Source organism: Adiantum capillus-veneris, chromosome 6 (genome assembly GCF_014529385.1).
Source record: "Adiantum capillus-veneris isolate H3 chromosome 6, ASM1452938v2, whole genome shotgun sequence".
Lineage (NCBI taxonomy): Eukaryota > Viridiplantae > Streptophyta > Polypodiopsida > Polypodiales > Pteridaceae > Adiantum > Adiantum capillus-veneris.
Genome location: NC_140936.1, coordinates 169,984,969 through 170,009,132, shown reverse-complemented (window position 1 = coordinate 170,009,132; position 24,164 = coordinate 169,984,969). Strand labels below are relative to the sequence as shown.

The 24,164-nt window shown below is 43.9% G+C and overlaps 1 protein-coding gene across 1 annotated transcript in view; it reads left to right on the top strand.

Annotated features, from left to right (window-relative positions):
- The window catches only part of LOC147456698 (uncharacterized), a 64,264-nt gene that overhangs the window by 5,398 nt on the left and 34,702 nt on the right, over positions 1-24,164 (top strand). The window contains exons 2-5 of the mRNA XM_086515145.1: positions 20,402-20,524; positions 20,636-20,812; positions 20,906-20,987; positions 21,056-21,120. Coding sequence (XP_086371271.1) covers positions 20,402-20,524; positions 20,636-20,812; positions 20,906-20,987; positions 21,056-21,120 — 447 coding nt within the window. The remainder of the gene's footprint in view (positions 1-20,401; positions 20,525-20,635; positions 20,813-20,905; positions 20,988-21,055; positions 21,121-24,164) is intronic.

Genomic DNA, 24,164 nt, shown 5'->3' with positions numbered 1-24,164 from the left:
CATACCAAGCAACTGCGTACAAAATCGTTCACATCCTTCTTGAGTCTCGGCCAAAAGAAGTATTGCTCCACACCTTTCAAGGTGGTATCAATGCCGCAGTGCCGCGTAAATGGTAGACACTGGCATTCGGTTAGAGCCTTTGCCCTCAACGGCTGTGTAACGCACAACATCGTTTTCTTCATCAAGTGGCCATCCCGAATGGAATATCCCGCTACTACCTCCCCATTCTATATTCGACTGAATACATCTGAAAAATCTGGATCTGTGGCGTACTGATCGACCATGTCCTCGAAGCTTGTATGATGAATCGCAGAAATAGCCAAGATTAACGGCTTTCGGGACAAAGCATCTACCACCAAGTTCTTCTGTCCCTGCGTATGGGCAATTTGGAAGTGAAACTGTGACAAGATGTTAGCCCACCGCATTTGCTTTTCCGAAAGCTGCTTCTGTGACAAGAAGTAGCGTAAACTCTGATGATTAGTGAAGACCGTAAAATCAGCTCCGAGTAGGTAATGTCGCCACTGAGTAAGAGCATGGATAATCGCCAAAAGCCCTTTCTCATATATCTGTGCTGTCAATTCTGGCCTTGAAAACAATTGCCTCTCATAGGCAATGACATGGTCTTCTTGCATCAAGACCGCACCCAGACTACGACCACAAGCGTCACAATATACTTCGAATGACTTTTGCAATCCGGCGAAGTCAAAACTAGTCCTGTAGTCAATTTCTCTTTCAAAGTTTGAAAGGTAATCATCTCTGTGGGTCCCCACGAGAAAGGGACTCCTTTCTGTGTCAAGATATGCAAAGGGGAAGCAACCTCTGCAAACTTTCTAAGAAACCGCAGGTAGTAAGAACTTAAGCCAAAGAAGCTTCTAACTTCATGGACATTCTTCAAATCTGGCCAATCACGTATACACGTCGAGAAACCTTTGGTTATAGTCGTCCATGGTTTTGGTGGCAAGCATTTTCAAGTTGCCCCACTCTAACAAAATCCAGACTTCAAAGATCGAAGTCATGTAACTACGTGTAAAAATTGTCTTGAAAGCTTGGCAGTCCTTGGAGCATGCGGTTGTGGCGCGATTGAACTCCACCATTGCATAGCATTATCTTTAAGAAATCCCGCTGCTTGAGAAATCGTGGATTCTTTTGTATAGTTCCCCAAAGCATAGATTTTGTCGAATTGCTGTAGGAACTACAATGCTTTCTTGCGATCTTTCATGGTGGTTGCACTGGATCAGGGTCAGATGGCTGCACCATATTCCTGAAGACTCCCCCGATCGGAACAGACGGTGAGAAGGTTGCCCATTGGAAGTTCTCGTACTTTCTGATGCCGGAGGAGGAGGTACCACCTGGGGCAATAGAGGGGGTAACATGTAGTTCAAAATTTGTTGAAAACTTTGCAGTATTGGAAGATTCTGTTAAGATGCCGCGAAAGAATGTCGTGAAGCTCGTTGAGCAGAAACTGCAAATATTCTACTGAACCCATGAATTCTATGTCTTCGGTTCTTTATGGCTTACGCCCTGTAAGACAGAGCGATGAAGACGGGAGCGCGCCCGATGCGCGATGAAGTAAGGGTGGGAGTGCCTAATAAGTTCGCGATCGGGACGCGAAGGTTCCTTCAAGTAAAATATCCAATAGCTCTATCTACTCTTTTGTAGGACCGGTGTGCTTTCAGAAAAGCACACGCCTGATGCTCTGATACCACTATCACAAAACGGGCACCACGTGCCAATAGATAAGAAGAGACTGAACAGACTTTTAGCACTTGAATAACAACTGAATTGAGAGAGAGAGACGACACGCGACATGGAGTGGCAGAATTCCACCCCAGAGAGTATTGGCCCCAAACCTTGGTGCCCCTTTCGGTATTTCTGTATATTGCGTCAACATAGTATAAGCCGGTACTCCAGACTCTGCACCTTCTCCAAGAAGCATGCCAAAGAATGAGCCCTAGCCACATATTTAAAGGCCCTAGGCCCCAAAAGCGGTTTTACGTGAAAAGCCTTCAAACTCAAAATCTTTTGGTCCAAAAGCAATGCCAAAAAGCTGCCAGCGTAATTTACGAAAATCCGTACAGCTGCCACGTTAGCAGTCAGCACAAACCGTGGAAATCCGTACAGCCTGCCATGTCAGCACTATCAAGGTAATTTTCAAAAACTGCCACGTCATCAGCTGCTACGCGGGTCCTGCTTTATTTTAATCCTTTATGTCACTTGAGGCCCCATCGGACGGGGTCCCCATAAGTTGGTAGGACTTCTTCTTAGGGTTTAGGCTCCATTCTTCAGGGCTTGACATGTCGGCAATTTGTGACACATAATGTAATGAGAAAGATAAAGTAGTATAGAAGGTATGTCTTGTGCTTGGGTTAAACAAGCTACACCTACACGCTTACTGTTAGCTCGCTGGAAAAAAGTAATCTTGGGTACCCAACATTACGTTTGGCCCGAGATTACTTTTTGTCGAACGGCGCTCAAAATTATGTACTTTAAAGAACATGTAGTTCTAAGAGATGATAGTTAACGAGAATCTACAAAACTCCTTGCAAATGATTCGTGCCCCGACCTTGGACTTATTATCCACTCCCACCTTTACTTCATCGCGCATCGGGCGCGCTCCTGTCTTCATCGCTCTGTCTTGTTAGATTTACACCACTCTGCTACTTCACAGGTCTAGGCCATGCATATAAGACTAGTGTGCCTCTGGGTTGGCTACCCATAGCATATGCATATAGGCTGCACCTTTTGTTCGGCTGCCTAGGTTTTGGGGCGGCCGTCCGCCTTGGGCACTCCTATATATGGAGCCAAGGGGTACCCATCATAGATCATCTGACAGTTGTATCTCTGTGTGTGTGTGTGATGGGAGTAGCGTTTTTATGCTGTAGGTCAATGGCGGGCTGAACGCCCCCTTTCCCTCACACGTGTTGTGGTCTCTCTCTCTCTCTCTCTCTCTCTCTCTCTCTCTCTCTCTCTCTCCGCACTCGCGCACTCACATGGTATCAGAGCGCCAGCGTTTAGGGCGCATCATCACCCTCATGAGGTTCTTCTCCCAAGGGATCAAATCAGCCAGCGTTTCTGCAGATCTGCCAGCGTTTTGCAAAAAAGCCAGGCAAGCGATGGAACTTGGAGAGTTTTCATCGCGGAGGACCTTCTCCACCTGCGTTTTTTTGTCTCCACACCTGGCGTTTTTGCTTTTGGCTGCTAGTGCTACCCATTTTGGGACTTTTCGTCGCCGGAAAACCCCTCTGCTCCATCTGCGTTTTCAGCCAGGTCTGCGTTTTTGGGATCTGCTGCATTTTTGGACAGCAAGGCAGCGTTTGCTGCACAGAGGGGGAGTGCCGGGCTTCCTACCCACGATCTTACCTTTCGACACACCGGCTTGGCATTTGGTCCCTTGCCGGCCCGTATCCTCTCCATTTCTGTCAGATTTCAGCCATAAACTCCCTGGGTTTTTTTTCTCTGTTTTCAGCCCACCTGGGGTTGTGACATTGATTCCCCACCCTCCTCAAACCCTCTGCACCGCTCCGTACCATGCTGGTAGCGTACGAGCACACTGAAAATCGCTATACAACAGCGATTTCATCACCTCGCACTTATGTTTTTGGGGTGGACAACAGCCACATGGTTTGCGTTTTTCATAGAGAATGAAGTTACCTCTTGCCAGGACACCATCCGGTGGTGGTCCTTGCAGTGTCTCAGTGACGGGGTTGTGACTTGTGGTCTGCTATGGACACACCTATGCACTCATGAGAGGACTTCACACGAGATATGGCCATGCTCATGGCATATGGGATTCCAATTCCCAGAGAAGACACCACCATTTTTGGTGGACAGACATTTATCACTTGACCTCGACACGTTAGATCACTTGCTTACACATGAGCATCTACATGGACTTGGGGAGAGGATCTTGGATCTCTTCTTGAACAGGTTCATTGCTTGGATCTACAACATGGAGTGGGACTTCAGTGCTTTGGACTCTCTTGGAGAGTTTACTCGCGAGATGCGGGAGATCATGCATCCCGCAACTACATCCGGAGTCACCTGGAGCTTGGCTTGGATGGTAGTTCAATTGCTCTTCTATACTCCTATCATTTGGATTGCTACCTTTAGAGTTGCTTACACTCACCCTCAGTAACCTTAAGGCAGACTTCTCCCCCGACTTGGGCAGTAGGCCACTCCCAGCTCATTCACATTGAGAGCCACACCGAGTTGCGGTTTGGTGGCGTTGTTGGTGTGGATTTTGTTTTGGTTGACATGGAGGATTGGAGGCAGGAGATACAAGCAAGACTGCACGGACAGATTGGTCCGGCCTTTCCTCTTCTCAGAGGATCTTCATAGTGCAAATTGCTTAGTCTGGCTTCCCTTCTTGTACAGGATGATTACGGTGTAGACAACTTGGTTTGACCACACCTCTTCTCAGAGGCCCTTCACAGCGTAGACTATTGAGTCTAGCTTTCCCCTCATCTTGGATTACCCTACCTACTGACAGGACACTATCCGGTGGTGGTCCGTGCGGTCTATCGGTGACTGCTGTAGCTTACGGTAGCTTCTACAGTGCAGACTGCTTAGTCTGGCTTTCCTTGTTTCAGAGGACGTGTACGATGCAAATTGCTACATATGGCCTTCTTGGAGCTTTTCACAACTTAGCCACTTGACCACCTTGGGTTGTAGGTTCATGCATTGACAGGCTTCCGGTCATTCTCATGACGGTTCCTGGCCTTCCCCATTTTCTCTAGACGGTTTGACTACAACCACCACAGATCCTATTGGGCATGACACTTGCAAGTCTATTGACGCTTCTTTTACGACAAGGAGTTGTTTTCACACTCAGTTTCAGACCTTCACGCAGTATCTTCACCTTGTATCGGCGGAGTACAGTAGTTTGCTACACTGCTCGTGACGGCACTTTACCATGGAGATCTCTCGGAGGTTGGGACACCCTAGACTGCTGCTACACTCACGGAGTTCACTGGAATATTGTTCTTCAGTGGACATTCCAGCAAACATCTTCATCATTTGCCTCACATCTTCGGCTTCATGCGGTTTGTTCAGCATTCGATGTTGAGAGGGGGTGTTAGATTTACACCACTCTGTTGCTTCATAGGTCTAGGGCATGCATGTATGGCTAGTGTGGCTCCGGGCTGGCCATCCATAGCATATGCATATAGGTTGCACCTTTTGTCCGGCCGCCTGGGTTTTGGGATGGCCGTCTGCCTTGGGCACTCTTATATATGGAGCCAGGGGGTACTCATCATAGATCATTTGACAGTTGTATCCCACGCTCTCTGTCTCTCTCTCTGTGTGTGTGTGTGTGTGTGTGTGTGATGGAGTAGCGTTTTTATGCTATAGGTCAATGGGGGGTTGATCGTCCCCTTTCCCTCACAAGTGTTGTGGTCTATTGTCTCTCTCTCTCTCTCTCTCCTTTCTCATGCTTCCGCACACGCGCACTCACATGTCTTACAGGGAATAAGCCATAAAGAATCCCAGATTACACATGGGTTCTCGTGGAGAATCTGACAGAGATAACATGTCTTAGTGGGCAGGCAAAGAAAAGTTGAAACTCGACGCGAGAATTGAAGAACATAATGAAGAATATGACAAATTTTTAGGAGGGAAGTTTGCCAGAAGACCTTTAAAGATCTCTTCAATGGTTGAGAATTTGGATATGCAACAGAAGGCAAAGTTGATTCTCTCAACAAGCTTTATGCATTGACATGAACAACTCTTATATCCAACAACTTTGGAAAATTAGGGTTTTTGCAAATTTTTTTAGTATGTGTGGAATTAATGTTTTTGGAAGCTCTTGTTATCTGTGTGTAGATAGATTACTACTAGGAGCGAGGAACATGTATATGGAAACATTTGGAAGCATGGAGCTTGACATCGACTCTTTTGCAACGAGGTGAACCGTTTGCTTGAAATTTTACCTGTTTTGCAGGTGAAATCGAGGATGACATGGCAAGGAACTTGCATATGAAAGCAATCGGTAGCAACAGGAGCTCATGAATGAATCTGTGGATTCAAGATAAAAATGGTGAATTTTGAAATTTGAATGATGATGCATGATGAATGATGGAATAAGATTCTAGTACATCAAGATTCCCAAATGAATGAGATGACTCGATACTGTGGTGAGCGCATCAATAGTTCCTGCGGAATGAGATGGCTACACAAGGATCTAGGTGCATCAAGAATTCTGGACGGATGAGATGACTAGATGATTGAAACATTGTGTTTTCAGTATGAACTAAGTGTGTGATTTGTGATTGCATGTTTAATGAATGAAGAAACTTTAGAAATAGAAATTTCCGAAGATGACTTTAAATTTATGTATGAAATAATGTTTTCTGGAAGATCCTGCTATTTGTGAATAGATAACATGTGAAAAATCGATGATGATGACGAATTGGAAGCAATGACAGCTCCAGGATGAACGTGATAACGGTAAGAATCATGAATTCTGAATCATGATAAATGATTGAATGAAACTGTCATGAGCGCATCAAGAGTTCGCAATGGATGAGATGGCCGCACAGCTAGAACTGAATGATTGAAACACTCTGTTCAGTATGAAGTCAGTGTCTGATTGAGGGATGAGATGGCCACATAGATAGAACCGAATGATTGAAACACTCTGTTCAGTACGAACTCAGTGTTTGATTGATGGATTGGAATTTGCGGAAATAATTACTCACACATGACTGTGTTTGAGTGCAGATGGAATGATCGACAAAATGACTACAGCATTTCGGTCTCGAGAAATCTATGGACATGATCGCAATATAGAATTAGTTGATTCAACATCAGTGAGGTCCGGTGTGCATCTAGATGCGATTGCTAAATACGTTGCTAGGAATCATGGTCCTAGATTCTAAATTTCTATGTGATATGATTTGAATGTGATGTGACTGTTGTCTTTGTACAAGTGCTGGATTTGTGTCATCTAGGGCGTCGGTACTTAGAGTCGGTGTCTATTGAACTGGTTTATGGCTTATGTCTGATTCTTTAGGTGTAATTGTGGGTGATTACAATTCTTTAAGAGGGGGGTATGTCACAAATTGATGATGTGGCAGCATTGTACAAATTGCTGACGTGGACAATTGTATGAAAACCCCCGGAATTCGCGCTTATTGTTGTTTCCGCAATATGCGTTGACATGTTGACATGGTTGTTGTACGGATTTCCGCAAATTGCACTGGCTGCTTTTTGGTAGTTTTTGAGACCGGATGCTTTTGGGACAAATTGCTTTTGGGTTTAACTGCTTTTGGGGCATCCCTTGTAAGAATAAATTGACCCTTGAAGCCTCACTCTTTGCTCAAGCTTTAATATAAAAATAAATACCAATAGAGGTGCGGGCCAATACCTCTGGGCACGGAACTACGTTGGGTTGTGTCGTCTCAAACTTTAAAGTTGTGAAGTATTTAAGTGATTCTCTTGTGTGTCGTGTGAGATTTCCGACTTGGAGTGCCCAAGTCTGTGACACCAAGTGACAAAAGACATTAAGCAGCGTTGCCCCTCCTCCCCCCCCCCCCCCCCCCAACACACACACACAAAAATAACCTTGTGTAGCGAATTGCTGATGTGATAGCAGTTTACGGACTGCTTGTAATTTGCGTTGACAGGTTGTATGGCCGCCGCGTTGTACACTGCAGGCGGTTGACGTGGCATCAATACGGATTTCTGTGTTTTACGCGCTGATAGCTTTTGAGGATCAAGGGCACTTCCAATGACTACCCAAGGATACCATAGAAAAGCCGATTTCCACATCATGAAGTTAGGCAATTGCGACGTTCTCTCGGGCATGGCTTGGCACGACGAATGACGCAACACTTCACATCGAAACCGTACGATTACCTTCATGCAGAAGGACAAGCCAATCGTCCTCGAAGTTCGGCTGTTTGAACAAAAACCTGAATGAATTTTCTAGTTGTTATGTATTTAGATAAGTAGTGTTTGAAATTTGTTTGAAATGGATTGTATGAAATGGATTGTATTAGTTTTAGACTTGTCTTGTTGCCGATTTTAAATTGTTTGACTCTAGTTTTTAATATTGGTTTCAATGATTGGTGATTTGCTCTTAGGTGTAGTGCTAAATGTTGTTTGATAATGTCTGAACCTGGGAATGACGTAGACGGGATGTCTGAGGACCCTTTCATTGTATTCTTGAAAACATCGGAACGACGCATATGGGATGTTTGGGGAGCGTATTGTTGTACGTTGGAATACCTCTAAATGACGTAGACGGGATGTTTGGGGAGCATTTAGTTGTATGCTTGAAACCTCCAAGGGACGCAAGTTGCGGTCCAGGGAGCGTTTGGTTGTATCAGTCCTTCGAGCTCATGGCCTAGATGTCCCAAAGTGACGATGTGGCACGGACGACTGGCGCATTGCGGATAGAGGGAGGTTCAAACTGTCACAGGCTTGGGCACCCCAAGTCGGGACTCCAAAGGGGGTCCTCTGTCCTTAGACTTTGCGTCCAGATGCTTTAAAGAGTGAGGCCCCAATGGGTTTATTTATTCTTACAAGGGATGCCCCAAAAGTAGAGCCCCAAAAGCAATTTAACTCAAAAGCAACTGGCCCAAAAGCAAATGGTTCCCAAAAGTTGCCAAAAACCATCAGCGCAATTTATGAAAATCCGTATAGGATGCCACATCAGCACCTGTCAGCGCAAATCCAAGAAATTTGTACTATCTGTCTACGTCAGCAGCCAACGCAAATCCAGGGAATGTGTAGTGCTATCTATCCGTACAGTTCTCTGTCACGTCATCAACTCTGTCTACGGGTGGCTATGCCACGTCATCAGTTTGTGACATACCCCTCTCTTAAAAGAATTGTAATCGCCCTCGATTACGCCTGCAAAATCAGACATAAGCCATAAACGAGGTCAGTAGACATTGACTCTCAGTACCGACACACTAGACAACACAAATCCAGCACTTGTATAAAGACCACAGTCACATCACATCACATTCAAATCACATCACATAGAATCTGGCGACGTATTTAGCAATCGCATCTAGATCCGCATCGGACCTCACTGATGTCGATTCAACTAATCCCATATCGCGATCACGTCCATGGATTAGGTTCTGATATAGGACCATGATTCCTAGCAATGTATTTAGCAATCGCATTTAGGTCTATCCCAGATCTCACTGATGTCGAATTCCCATATTGCGATCATGTCCATAGATTTCTGCACTCAAGCACTGTCGTGTGCGAGTGATCCTTCCATCTGCACTCAGGCACTATTGTGTGCGAGTAATCATTTTCGGGGATCCCAATCTATCAATAAGTTCATACTGAACAGAGTGGTCCAATCATTCAGTTCTAGCCGTGTGGCCATCTCATCCTGTAGGAACTCTTGATGCGCTCACGATTGAATCAGTTGTGATTTAAATGTTATGACTTGTTATCAGGTTTATTCGGGAGCTGGCACTGCTTTAAAATCATCATCTCATTCTTGATCTAGTTATCTGCTCACAAATAGCAGGTTCTTCCATTAGTTTCATTCAAAATTCATGATACTTATTGGGTTCATTCTAGAGCTGTCATTGCTTCGAATTCGTCATTTATTATCATCGATTCACTTGTTATCTGCACATATGTGGCAAGTTCTTCCAGAGAACATTAATTTCATACATAAGTCAAATTTATCTCCGGAAATTCCTATTTCAAAGTTCTTCACTCACACACTTAGTTTATACTGAACACTGTTTCAATCATCTACTCATCTCATCTGTCCAAAACTCTTGATGGACCTAGATTCCTGTGTAGCCATCTCATCCTGCAGGAACTCTTGATGCGCTCACCACAGTATCCAGTCATCTCATTCATATGGAAATCTTGATGTTCTAGAATCATTCATCATGCGTTGTCATCCATTCATTCAAATTCATCATTCTTATCTTGAATCGACGGATCCATTCTTGAGCTTCCGTCGCTCCCGATCTCACCATCTCATCCTCGATTTCACAGAGGCAAGGAGATGGCTCACCTCGTTGCAAAAGAGTGGATGTCCACCTCCATGCTTCCTAATATATGTAGATGCGAGTTCCTCGCTCCTATTTCTGGTTATCTGTCCCACAGACAACCACATTGTCAGTACATCAATATCTATCACAAAGTGCTGACGTGTCAAGTTATTGAAGAACGGAGCCAACCTTCAGATCCCGGCCGAGGGGCCTAAACTCTAAGAGAAGAAGCAGAAGCAACAGAAGAAGATTGCGTAAAGATTGATGACATGGTAGAGCTGTTCGGAATCCCACATTTTACGCCGACATGCTGACGTGGCAGTGTATAGGTTTCCGCGTTTTGCTCTGACTGGTGTTGACGTGGCATTGTACGAATTTCCGTAATTTGCACTGGTAGCTTTTGGACAAGATGCTTTTGGACTAGTTGCTTTTGAGTTTGAAGGCTTTTCATGTAAACTTTCACAGGCCAAGGGCCTTTAAATATGTGCAGAGGGCTCATTCTCTGATATGTTTCCTGGAGAAGGCGTAGAGCGTGAGTACCAACATTATACTCAGTTGAATCAATATAAAGAAATACCGAAAGGGGCACCATGGTTTGGGGCCAATGTGGAACTTCGCCACTTCGTGTCGTGTGTGCTCTCTCTCTTTTTCAATTCAGTTGTTATTGAAGTGGTAAAAGTATGTTCAGTCTGCTCTTTTCCACGTGCCCTTCTTGTGACAATGGTATGAGAGCATCAGGCGTGTGCTTTTTAGAAAGCATACCGGTCCCATCAAAGAGCAAACAGAGCAAACCGGTGCTTCCAAAGTCTATTGGAATTTTAATTGAAGAATCTTCGTGCCCCGAACCCGGACTTATTAGCCACTCCCACCCTTACTTCATCGCGCATCGAGCGCGCTCCTATCTTCATCGCTCATGTCTTACAGGGCATAAGCCATAAAGATCACTTGCAAGAGAAGGATCCAAGATTTGTTTCGAGCTGCCGTTTTTCTCAACGGCAGGCAGTGGTGGAAGTCTATAGCTACCAAGCCGACGCTTTCAAGAAAATTTTAGTCCGAGGTTACATGCCTTCAGACATCTTGCTTCGGAGTGCAGCTTCTGGTAGAGTGGGGTATCCTGAAATGCTTGCCATGGAAACCCTAGCAGATTATAACTTGAAATTTCTCGACATCTCTCAGTAGGTGTCTCTTCTCCAACTGATAACCTTGGAGGTCCAGTGTGATTTCTATGTCTTGGGACTACCATCGCCGCAGAGGAAAACTCTGTCCAAGAGCTGATGGACCATGCTGTGGTCGGCTATGACCTTATGGAAGGTATATAACCCTAATTTTTGGTGCAGGTTTTAGGATGGAAAGTCATTCGACTTTTTGAGCTCGACTGATGTCGAGATCGCTTTTTAAGTTTGAATTTTGTTTGAGAATCTGTTTGAAAACTTGTTTGTTGATCTTGTTTGAAGTGGATGGTATCTGTTTTGAACCTGTCTTGGTGCCAATTTGAATTGTTTGACTCTGGTTTTAATATTGGTTTCAAAGATTGGTGATTTTACTCATGGTGGAGTAGTGAGAAATGATGTTTGAGAATGCTTGCACATACTTATTTGCGGGGGGGAGTATTGAATGCTTGAGAAATATTGTTGTTGTTACTCCCGTTCCGGACCTGGGAGGAGTATTAAGAAGTCTGAGCAGTGGTTACTCTCAGTGTCACAAGACGGGCACCACGTGCCAATAGAAAAGAACAAATTGAACGGACTTTTAGCACTTCAATAACAACTAAACTGAGAGAGAGAGAGACGACACGCGACACGGAGTAGTGGAATTTCACCTAGAGAGTATTGGCCCCAAACCTTGGGGCCCCTTTCGGTATTTCTTTATATTCCATCAACACAATACAAGCGTGTACTCCAGACTGTGCACCTTCTCCGAGAAGAGTGCCAAAGAATGAGCCTAACCTCATATTTAAAGGCCCTAGGCCCCAAAAGCAGTTTACATGAAAAGCATTCAAACTCAAAAGCATATGGTTCAAAAGCAATGCTCAAAAGCTACCAGCATAAATCACGGAAATCCGTACAACTGCCACGTCAGCAATCATCGCAACACGCGGAAATCCGTATAGTCTGCCACGTCATCAGTTTTTGTGCAAGTCTTGCTGTGTGTGTGTGGGTCCTGCTTTATTTTAATCCGTTATGATACTCTCAGCACCTCCAAACGTAGGTTGCGGTCTGGGGGGCGTGTGGTTGTAAAAGGCCTCTATATCTTCCAGCTCGGACCTTTTTAGGTTATGCGGGAGGAGTGATGAGGGAGTCGTTGAATGTCTCTTGGCCCGACGTTGTTAGGTTATGCGGGAGGAGTGTTCATCGGCGGCTTTATGTTTCTATGTCTTGTAACATGCATATGTGAGCATTTGTGTTGCATTGTGATGTGTCAACCACTGAATATTCCTTATTGGATGAGATATGTCACAAACTGATGACCTGGCAGCAAACTGCTCAGATAGTGACGTAGCAGCAGACTATACGGAACCTCCGTAAAATGCATAGATAGGCTGAGGTGGCAGGATGTACGGACTTCCAGATTTTGCGCCGCAAAAAACTCCGACATGCGTACATAAATTCCTGCTTTTGCGTTGGTTGAAACCTATGCTGACTGATTTTGAAGCTTGTGGGATAAGTTGTTTTTTTTTTTGAAAAACCTTTATGCTTTTGATTTTGGGGCTCTTTTTTGGGCATCCCTTGTAGCCAATAAATAAGTGGTTAGGCCTCACTCCTCAGAGCATCTGGACACAAGAGTTTGAGAGTGAGCACCTACCCACTCTCTTGTACTTTGAACACAGATTAATACAAAAAGAAATACCGAAAGGGGCGCCAGTCTTTGGGGCCAATATCTCTAGGCACAGAACTACGCCGGGCCGTGTCGACTTAAGTTGTGAATTGTGAACTGTTTTGAAGTGAATCTCTGCTGTGCCGTGGTAGAATCTTGACTTGGGGTGTCCAAGTTTGTTACAGTGGTACCAGAGCGCGGCCGGTTTCTCTTCTACCGCGAAATCTGATCCTTTTCCCGCGACACTTATGGATTCCAACAGAGTTCAGTCGACTCCTTCTGCATCTGGGAATGCGGGAGAAGATCACGAAGAAGATTTGCATGAAGAGTACGGCCCATATCGGCCTACTCAGGCTGAGATTGAAGAGATGGAACGTTGACAATTGGTTGACGACGCGACGAAGATGATGATTAACATTGCGAAGGATCCAAAATTTGCAAAATTGTTGACTCAGCAATCCTTCGAAGAAATGCACAACCAGTGGTAGAAGGCCATAGAGCTACTTGTCAAACCGGCACTCAAGAAACCTCCTGCTCCGAGGATGTTTACAGGACAAGAATTAGAAGAGGTGGTTGATGCACGGATCAGTCAGCTTTTGGACGCGAACAACAAAGCCAGAAAGCACGACAAAATGCTGAAGAAAGGAATTGACTTCTTGGGATATTTGGATTGTCAATCTACTTTTGCATCGGCAAGAAAGCAGAAGAAGCGTGTACGATTTGAAGGACTTTCGAGTTCTTTTTCTTCTTCATCTCCTGATAGTTCTTCTAGCTCTTTTGACTCGAGCGAAGAAGATAGGAAAGAGAAAAAGCGAAGCAAAAAGCAAAGCTTCGGAAAGGGCAAGAAAAAGGCAAAGAAGCCTAAGTTTCACCGAGTTTTCGACAATTCTAAAGAGGACTCATCCTCACATAGTTCGGACTCCGCAAAGAAGAAGCATTTCTATAAAGCCAACCAGTATGGCTTCCTCAAAGATAAATGCAAGAAAGTTAGAGAAGTTAAAGAAGGTGGACAGTCAATTAAGTTTGACACTGTTTCTGGATTCTGAGATGCTTCGAGGGCTTTGGCCTTCATACAACAGTTTGACATAGCTTTCTTTGGAGGGCATTACTCAGAGCACTCCAAGATTCGGAGGCTACCTCTTTCTTCAAGGGAAATGCTCGAACATGGTGATCCACTTTTCTAATGAACAAGGAAGCTCCGGTTACATGGTTGAAATTCAAAAGGCTTTTTATTTCTTCTTGGCTGACTCGGGAGTACGAACGAACATACGAATTGCTTGGAATTATCTTCGGATGACCAAGAGAGATTCTTTGGACGTGTATTGCGAGAGATTTTGGAGCTCTTTTCTACCGGCTACTTCATTTAAGAAGATGTGTTTAAAGAACAGACTGAGCGGTTTTGCTGTGGACTTCGTACAGAGATCCGATATCACTGCTTAGAACAAAAGTCAGATTCTATTCAAGAATTGATGGGTCATGCGAAATGGGGTTTTTCCATGCATTCAGGCAATCTAACTTACCCCACAGATGGGATCTTGACTCAGAGAACATAACAGACTTCTAATAATGTAAGTAGAAAGAAAAAGAGCCCCCAAGAAAAGAAAGACAAGGATTCACGACCCCGACTCACTCTTCGAGAGAGGGCCAACTAGATCAAAGAGGGGAAGTGTTTTGGATGCAGGGAACATGGGCACGTCTCCGTGAGGTGACCTAAAAAGGCACAGCAAGAATAGAATGAAGACATGCAAGAGAGTTCGAGAGCAGCTGAGGAATGTGGCCGAAAAGGCAAGATGAAAGCAGGACTGGTTCCAGAATGCATGGGTACTGACCCAAACACGATTGATGAAAGTACAGAACTTTACCGAGCTTGGGGCAAAGTGAAAGATCAAGAAGCCCTGATTTTCTTTGATGGAGGAGCCAAGGCCAACTTCATTTCACCTGAATTGGCAGTGCGGCTCGAGATTACACCCGATCTGATGGGACCACAACGGGACCACAACCAGAGGCAGTTCTAGCGGCACCCGGTAGGGATGTGGCCATTACACCTGCCATTGGCAAACGTCGGGTTGCATTGTTAGGGTTATTTGGGCACGAGGACTTCTACATAATGCCCTTGGAAGGTTGTGATGTCCTCCTAGGAGTCCCTTGGTACCATAAGAACAACGCCTTGGTGGATTATCAGGCGAAGAAAGCGACATTGACTACTGAAAGGGCTGAAACATTGTGTCACAAAGTGATGACGTGGCGGACAACAGAAACCCTAATTTCTGCCAAAAACCCTAAAATTCCTGCAAACCCTAATTTCTGCCAGAAACCCTAATTTCCGGAAATCGCGGAGGCTTTAAAAAAAAAAATAAAAAAAATAAAAACATATTTTTTGAAATGATGAGCGATGCGAATTTTGCTTTTTTTTATAAAAAAAAAGAGAAAAGACTCTCTAAGAGAGAGAGAGAACTGATGCTTTTTATTTTAAAAGCTTTTGGGGCTCTGCTTTTGGGCATCCCTTGTATCTTTAAATAAGTGGTGAGGGCTTCACTTCTCAGAGCATCTGGACGCAGAGTCTGAGAGTGAAACCCTAACCGCTCTCTTGTACTTTGATGATTGATTAATATAAAAAGAAATACCGAAAGGGGCACCAGTCTTTGGGGCCAATATCTCTAGGCACGGAACTCCGCCGAGCCAGTGCAAATCTATTGTGATCTGTGAATTGTTTTGAAGTAGTTATTTGGTGCTGTCGCGATTGATTCTTGACTTGGAGTGTCCAAGTCTGTTACACATTGTACTTGATATGAAGCTGAAGGGCGAATCTGTCCCTATTGTATCGGCTTCGGCCGTTTCGAAATTAATGAATTCCAGTCTGTTTGTTTACTCGATCTTTTTGAAAGAGTTGAATGATGAACATAGGACAAATTTGTCTGAACTTGATAAAGAACGCCAAGATTTTCTCCATACTCATGCCGATTGCTTTTCGGAGGGCCTACCAGCTCGTCGTGAGGATTATACCATTGATCGGATACTAGGAAGCACGCCACCGGACCGGCCCCTTTATCGTGTGAGTCGAGCCCAGAATGAAGAGATTATGAACCAAGTGAAAGACTTCCGGGAAAAAGGTCTTATCTTGCCGAGTACTTCACCTTATTGCTCTCCGATGTTGTTGGTTTTGAAGAAAGACGGATCTTGGAGAATGTGCATTGATTATAGAGCTCTCAATAAAATCACCATCAAGAACAGATTTCCAATTCCGAGGATCGATGATATTCTTGACCGACTATAGGGATCCTCTTGTTCTAGCAGGATCGATTTGAAGATCGGATATCATCAGATCCGAATAGCCCCGGGAGATGTCTACAAGACAGCTTTTGGGACGAGCTTCGGTTTATATGAATTTTTGGTGATGCCTTTTGGCCTTACCAATGCTTCAGCGACTTTTAACCGAATGATGGACATGATTTTCAGAGAGTACAAATCTTTTGTTGGCACTTTCTTTGATGACATCATTGTCTTCTCAAAGGATGAGGCAGAACATAGACAACATTTGCGAGATCACAAGTTGGTGATCAATGCAAAGATGAGTGAATCTTTCTTATCAAAGATACACTTTTTGGGACACATCGTCTCAACAGGAGGAGTGCAGATGGACCTGGCCAAGATTGAGACTTGATTGGCCTGATTTGAAGAATGTCCATGAAGTTAGAAGCTTATTGGGCTTATGTTCTTACTACCGGTGGTTCATTAGAAAGTTTGCAGAGATTGCTTCCTCTTTGCATATCTTGACACAGAAAGGAGTCCCTTTGTCGTGGGGACCCACAGAGGTGACTGCCTTTTGAACATTGAAAGAGAAATTGACTACAGGACCAGTTTTGACTTTGCCAGATTTGCAGAAGTCATTCAAAGTATATTGTGATGCTTGTGGTCGTAGTTTGGGTGCGGTCTTAATGCAAGAAGGCCATGTCATTGCCTATGAGAGCTGATTGTTTTCAATGCCGGAATTGAGAGCACATATATATGAGAAAGAGCTTTTGGCGGTTATCCATGCTCTTACTGAGTGGTTTACTTACTCGGAGCCGATTTTACGGTCTTCACTGATCATCGGAGTTTATGCTACTTCTTGTCACAGAAGCAGCTTTCAGAAAAGCAGATGCGGTGGGCTAACATCTTGTCACAGTTTCACTTCCAGATTGTCCATGTGCAGGGACAAAAGAACTTGGTGGCAGTTGCTTTGTCTCAGAAGACTTTGGTCTTGGCTATTTCCGCGATTCATTCATAAAAGCTTCGAGAAGATGGTCGATGAGTATGCCACATATCTTGATTTTTCAGATGTATTCGGTCGAATACAAAATGGGGAGGTAGTAGTGGGATATTCCATTCGGGATGGCTACTTGATGAAGAAAACGATGTTGTGCGTTACACAGCTGTTGAGGGCAAAGGTTCTAACCGAATGCGAGTGTCCACCATTTACGTGTTACCGCGGCATTGACACCACCTTGAAAGGTGTGGAGCGATACTTCTTTTGGCCAAGACTCAAGAAAGACGTGGACGAATTTGTATGCAATTGGTTGGTATGCCAGAAGGTCAAGTTCGATAGGCATAAAGCACAAGGATTGTTACAGCCTTTACCCATTCCCACCCGCCCTTAGGAAAGTATTGCAATGGATTTCATTTTTAATCTCTTGAAGACACAGAGTGGGCACGATGGTATTTGGACGGTTATTGATCGATTTAGCAAGCAAGCTTATTTCATCCCAATGAAGAAAACAGTCAAGCCGAATCATTTAGCGAGACTGTTCATTGCCTTGATATTCAGATTACATGGCATGCCTGAGAGAATTGTCTCTGACAAAGATCCCCGATTCACGAGTTTGTTTTGGAAGGCTAATTGGGAGAACATTGGCACGGTTGCAGTTCTCGTCATCTTTCCACTCGCAGATAGATGGGCAATCTGAGATTGCAAATTCAGTCGTACTGGATTTATTGAAGTCTTACATTTCTAATCAGAAGACTCAATGGGAAATGTTTTTGCTTTTGGTGGAATTTGCCTACAATAACACGATCCACTCTTCGATGGGGAAGGCGCCATTTGAGATTATTGAAGGTGCTCCGAAGGTTCCACCCTTCCTAAGCACGAAAGATAAGATTTTTGAAGCTGATCAGTACACGAGGGACTTGGACACTGCTTTTGCCAAGGTCCGGGAGGCTTTAGCAAAATCTCAAGAAAGACACAAGAAGGCAACAGATCGACACCGTCGTATTTTGAAATTAAAGGAGGACGATTGGGACCTGGGTGCTCTTACGTTTTGAGAAGGCACGCTTGAGAAAGAAAAGAGAAAGGAGCGGCTTTTTCCAAAACTTAGCATGAGATACTATAGACCTTTCCAGATTAAAGAAAAGATAAATGATGTCTCTTTTAGACTGAAGCTGCCCAATACTTGGAGAATTCACAATGCTTTTCATGTGAGTCTCTTGAAGCCTTTTAAAGGCGATGTGCTCGATGATGGGGAACCAAATGAGCAACCCGAAGTGGAGGAAAGCGAGGAGATACTCTTTCCAGAACAGATACTGACACATAAGATTGAAAGATTAAAGGTAAACTGATGAGGCGGTTCTTGGTTAAATTCAAGAACTATCCCGCATTGGATGCGAAGTGGATGGAGGAGGACCTAGCAGATACTCCTCAGATTGTGACCCTTTACCTTGAAGCATTCGGTTTAGCATAGTCTACTTTGATATAACCCCGATTTCAGCATGGGCAAATCTAGTGCAACGGGTTTGCACAAGAGGGGAGTCACTCAACTCCTTTGTCAACAGATTGCCTCGATTTTTGATATAGAGTCACTAATGTCCCTTTGGGTTTTAGGGATACTGCTGAGTTTTTGGAAGGACAGGCTTTATGGAAGAAGGTGCTCTTTGGAAAAAAGTGCTTTTTTGAGGAAGAAACAACAATAGAAAGGGGAGAATGAAGAAGCAGCAGTTAGTTTTTGCCCCGAAAAGCCCAGAAAACATGCTTGTTGATGCTTTCAAGTGTCTTAGAGATCTCTAGAAATCTTCGACGGATGAGAATTTTGATGTGTGAACAGTCAAAGTTGATCCTCTCAACGAGGCCTAGGCATTGACGCGAGCGGATTTTGATTTCGACAATTTTGAAAAATTAGGGTTTTCAGGAGCGAATTAGGGTTTTTGCAGAAAATTTCAGGATGTGATAAAAAGGGATTGTCTATTTACTTCTAGAGGGATTGGCAGAATCTCTTGGCTTGTGGAAGTTGAAAAGTTGCAGGTGGCTAAGGTTTTTGACAAGGTATAGAATTTGAACGCATTACATATGTTGATGTGTGTAATGGATTCAAGCAAAGTCTGCTCATGAGCTCCTTGACTTGAAAAATTTGGAAAGGGATTGTGTCACAAAATGATGACGTGGCAGTATTGCCCGGACGGACAGATTTCCATGAATTGCCTTGGCATGCTGACGTGGCAGCAGTACGGATCTCCGCGTTTTGCGTTGTACTTTGCTCAAGCATTAACATAAAAATAAATTCTGAAAGGGGCACCAGATTTTGGGGCCGATACCTCTGGGCACGGAACTACGCCGGGCCGTGTCGACTCAAATTTTAAAGTTGTGAAGTATTTTAAGTGGTTCTCTCGTGTGTCGTGTCAGATTCTCGACTTGGGGTGCCCAAGTCTGTAACAGATTGTAAGAGTTTTTTGAAAAGTTGCAGTGTTGCAAGAGCTTTTTGAAAAGATTCATAGAGAGATCTTCTTGACTTCCCATAAGTTTGGATCCGGGGGAGGGTCATCCTCAAAGGAGAAAGATCTTGTCTTGGAATTTTCAGACGTGCGGAATAGGCCACTTTAAGAGGGAGCGCTTGAAGAAATCATGAGCCAAAGTCATCAAGTGGTGTGTACAGTACGCTGTGATGTGTGCTGCGTTTCACGGGCTGCTTTGATGGGGTTTGGGTCTTCAGGTTCTGCTGCAATTGTTGTGTATAGTAGGCCATTGTTCCAAAATCATCAAGTGGTACAACAGTCGAAAATCATGCTGTAATGTGTGCTGCATTTTACGGGCTGCTTCGATGGGCTTTAGGTCTTCAGGTTCTGTTCCAATCAGTGTGTACAGTACGCACTGATGTGTGCTGCGTTTCACGGTTTCTTTGATGGGCTAAAGGTCTTCAGGTTCTGTTCCAATTGGTGTGTACAATAGGCCATTGTTCAATTGTGTGAGGGCATAGACCCAAAGATTTCCCTGCAGCAATTTTCCCTTAATGATGGTGGGTACAGTAGGCCAATTTTGTGGCAGGCATCACTTAAGGGAAAATTTCTGCAGGGAAATCTTTGGGTCTATGCCCTCACACAAGTGAACAATGGGTGGTGAGAGGACCTAAAATTCGTTGTGGAGGCCCTAGTTATATTTTTCTGCATGATTTGGGGGGGGGGGGGGGATTGGGGTGGGGTATATAGGTAGCAGCGTGGCTAATATGAAGGGCTATAGGTGTGTTTTCTTTTTGAGGGCATTTTTTTTGTTTGGTGGGGGTGGGGGTTTGTTGTGTCAGGTGACAGGCGGGGAGAGATATCTGCATTAGTTTTTCTGTGAAGCAACTAAAAATATTTCTAATGTGTTGCAGTCTGAGACCAGAGAAGCATCTCTACGTGTAGAAAATGCAGCTTATGCAAAGGCAATTGCAGCTGTGCAGGGACAGCTACAAGGAAAACGCCAAGAGAGATCGTTACTCAATGCAAGAATTCAGGTTTCATATGAATTTGTGGGCTGTATTCAGAAGAGCAACGTTAGGACAGTTTGAAGCTGTGAAAAGTGTCTATTCACTCAAATATTTATGTTTTGTTATATCCTTTGATAGGAGATGGAAAACGAAGAATCTGGGATGAGGGTGGTGCTTGATCGCTTGCCAAGATCTTTGGCAAAAAAAGATGGGGTAGTACTTGAAGGCACAGTGAAGGAAAATCCTCCAATTTTGTCATCCAGTGACAAATCATTAAAGGAAGGAGAGGAGTTGCAAAGAACAAGGGCAGAACTTGTGTGTCAGATGTTTAGTTTCATTTTTTGGTTTTTGAGATGGAGTTTTCTGCAGTTTTCCTGATTGTTTCTGGTACGTCATCTGTTTTTGCAGAGAATGTGGGAGAACAAGGTAGCAAGGCTGGAGCAAGAGTGGTTAAATCTGCTACAAAACTCAACAAGATATCCCTCTGCAGGTGATTCATGCATATATTTGGATGTCCTAATCATGTATGGATGCCATAAATGTGTTATCATTATGCAGCACAATGTGAAAAGGAGTTGGAGCGTAGATTAAGGATTCTTTCAGAACAACTAGTGGCAAAGCAGGTATTTTATTGCCTGAGATGCGGTGGATATTGCATTGCTTGGGTTTCTAAGTTTTAGTAACTAAATACTATAATGCTTTGATGGGTGAAGAGGTTTTAGAAGAGCTCTTGAAGGATAGGGCTTAATGGTGTAAAGGGAGGATGCAAGTGGTTTCATTCTTTTGTGTTGGTTTTCCTTGCAAAGAGAAAGAAGGCAGGATGAAAGAAAGCTTAAGAAAATGTCCTCGGGGTATCAAGGTAATGAAAATGAAATGATGAGAAAGTACTAGAAATGAATTGGAATGATAAAGGCTCGCCACTCAACAATGAAGGGGTGGATGGAGCTCTGTCTCGGCTAAAATTGTAGTAATATATGCATTGGGTGGACAAATCATTCTATGAAGCTCTAACTAGCACCATCCAGTTCCATATTGTGGACGTAGAAATGAATGATGGGAGGGTAAATAAATTTTTAACGGTCCTTTGATTGGAGATGAGCGTCAGCCTCTCTACCTATTTACTTCAATATTACTGGCTTTGATGACAAATGTCAGACTCTATTGAAAATTGCTTTTTAAGGAACAGGGGCTGAGTAGAGGATATGGGTGGGGATCAATATGGGTGATCATTTTTTGGACATCAAATGACATACATAATGCTATCAACCCCATAAGTAGAGAAGAAATGAACTTTAGTAAAAAAGATCATAAGGACACATGACTCCACTTTCCTCCTAGCTTGCCACCTCTGTGACATCTTGCATGGATGAGGGCGCTCTCTCTCAGATTTGGGGTGTGGGGGTTGAGGAAGCCTCACCTACGCTCTTGGAGCACCATTGGGATCATACAGAAGGTCTTCTTCTCCTCCTCTACCTCACTAGCTCTTCAATACAGTAATAAGTTATCACTGCATCTTCAGTAAAAGTACTCATGGCGCCATTCTACACAGGGAGTGCAAGCATTTTGATTTTTTGCTTGAAGACTGCGAAAGGCAGAGAACAATCCGCATTTTCAACCAATTGTGCAAGCACAATCACAAACTCACAATTGCCTCTCTGATTCACGGAGAGAGAAAATCTCTCCAAGCAATCAAGATCAAAGAACCAGCTTTATGGACTTTGTATATTCTTTAAAATGGAGAAGAAGAAATTCTTCTCAAGACTGAAGATAATTGCAGCAAGCCACACAACATGGGAAGATCTCCTCCTTTATGGCAAAGAACTCCACCAAGGAGAGGCCAAGATGGTACTACAGATACACAAAGGTATAGGCCCAATCACTCATGTGTTTGTTGTGTTGGGGAGCATTTGTTAGTACCTCCTCTACACACATTATTGGGCACTGATGACATTAGTGGGGATGCTGTAGTATTTATTCAATACTATGCATGATGAAGTTGATGGTTATATTGTCTCATGGGTGACTACCGTGAGTCTATGGCTGCAGTTTCTTTCATAGGTGAATTTGGGCTCTTCTTGAATTCATCTAGGTATATGTTTTAGTCGTATTAGCGGACATACAGATTTCACATTCTGAAGTTTTCGTCCGAGCTGCGACAATTGATATTGTGGAAATTTCTCCTATTCTTAGTGGTGCGTATGCCAACTACCTTTTTGTTGCATTAATTCTTTCTAAGTTTTTTAGAGTGCCAGGCTGCATCGTGGCTGATTCTACCCTTGGTCTCGCTCATGCATCAAACCGGCAATCAAGAAACCTCCTTCTCCGAGGATGTTTACAGAGCAAGAATTACAAGAGGTGGTTTAGACACAGATTAGTCGGCTTTTGGACGTGAACAATCAATCCAAAAAGCAAGTGAAAAAGCACAAGAAGGGGACCGACTACCCTGGTTATTTGGGCCGTCAATCTTCTTTTGCATCTGCAAGAAAGCAGAAGAAGCGTGTACGATTTGAAGGACTACCCAATTCTTCTTCTTCTTCTTCTTCTGATAGTTCTTCTAGCTCTTTTGACTCGAACGAGAAGGACAGAAAAGGCAAAAAGCGAAGCAAAAATCAAAGCTTTGGAAAGGGCAAGAAAAAGGCAAAGAAACCTAGATTTCGCCCAGTTTCTAATAGTTCTACAGAGGAGTCATCCTTTGACAGTTCGGAGTCCGATGACCATATGTTTTATGCAAAGAAGAAGCATTTTTACAGAGCCAACCAATATGACTTCCTCGAAGACAAAAGTAAGAAAGTAAAAGAATTCCAAGAAGTTGGACAATTGATTAAATTTGAATCCTTTTCTGGGTTCCGAGATGCTCCGAGGGCTTTGGCCTTCATTCAGCAGTTTGACATATCCTTCCCTAGAGGGCACTACTCAGAGTGTCACAAACTGTTAGATGTGTCAAGTCACTGAAGAACGGAAGTACCGTCCGAGGGGCCTAAACCCTAAGAAGAACAAGTAACAGAAGAAGAAGTCCTACCAACTTATGGGGACCCTGTCCGATGGGGCCCCAATGACATAAAGGAATTAAAATAAAGCAGGGCCCACACACACACACCAAGACTTGCACAAAGTTTGATGACGTGGCAGTTGTATGGACACTTTGGATTTTCCGCTGACTGATGACGTGGTAGACTATAAGGATTTCCGCGTTTTGTGCTGACTGCGACGTGGGGACCCCGTTCGATGGGGCCCCAGTGACGTAAAGAAATTAAAATAAAGTAGGACCCACACACACACACATCCCAAGACTTGCACAAAATCTGATGACGTGGCAATTGTACGGACGCTTTGGATTTTCCGATGACTGATGGCGTGGCAGACTATACGGATTTTAGCTTTTTGTGCTGATTGTTGACGTGGCAATTGTATGGATTTTCGTGATTTACATTGGCAGCTTTTTGGCATTGCTTTTGGACCAGAAGCTCTTGAGTTTGAAGGCTTTTCATGTAATATGCTTTTGGGGCCTAGGGCTTTATAATATGAGGCCATGGGCTCATTCTTGGGCATGCTTCCTGGAGAAGGTGCAGAGTCTGGAGTACCGGCTTGTACTCAGTTGATGCAATATAAAGAAATACCGAAAGGGACGCCAAGGTTTGGGGCCAATATTCTTAGGGGTGGAATTCTG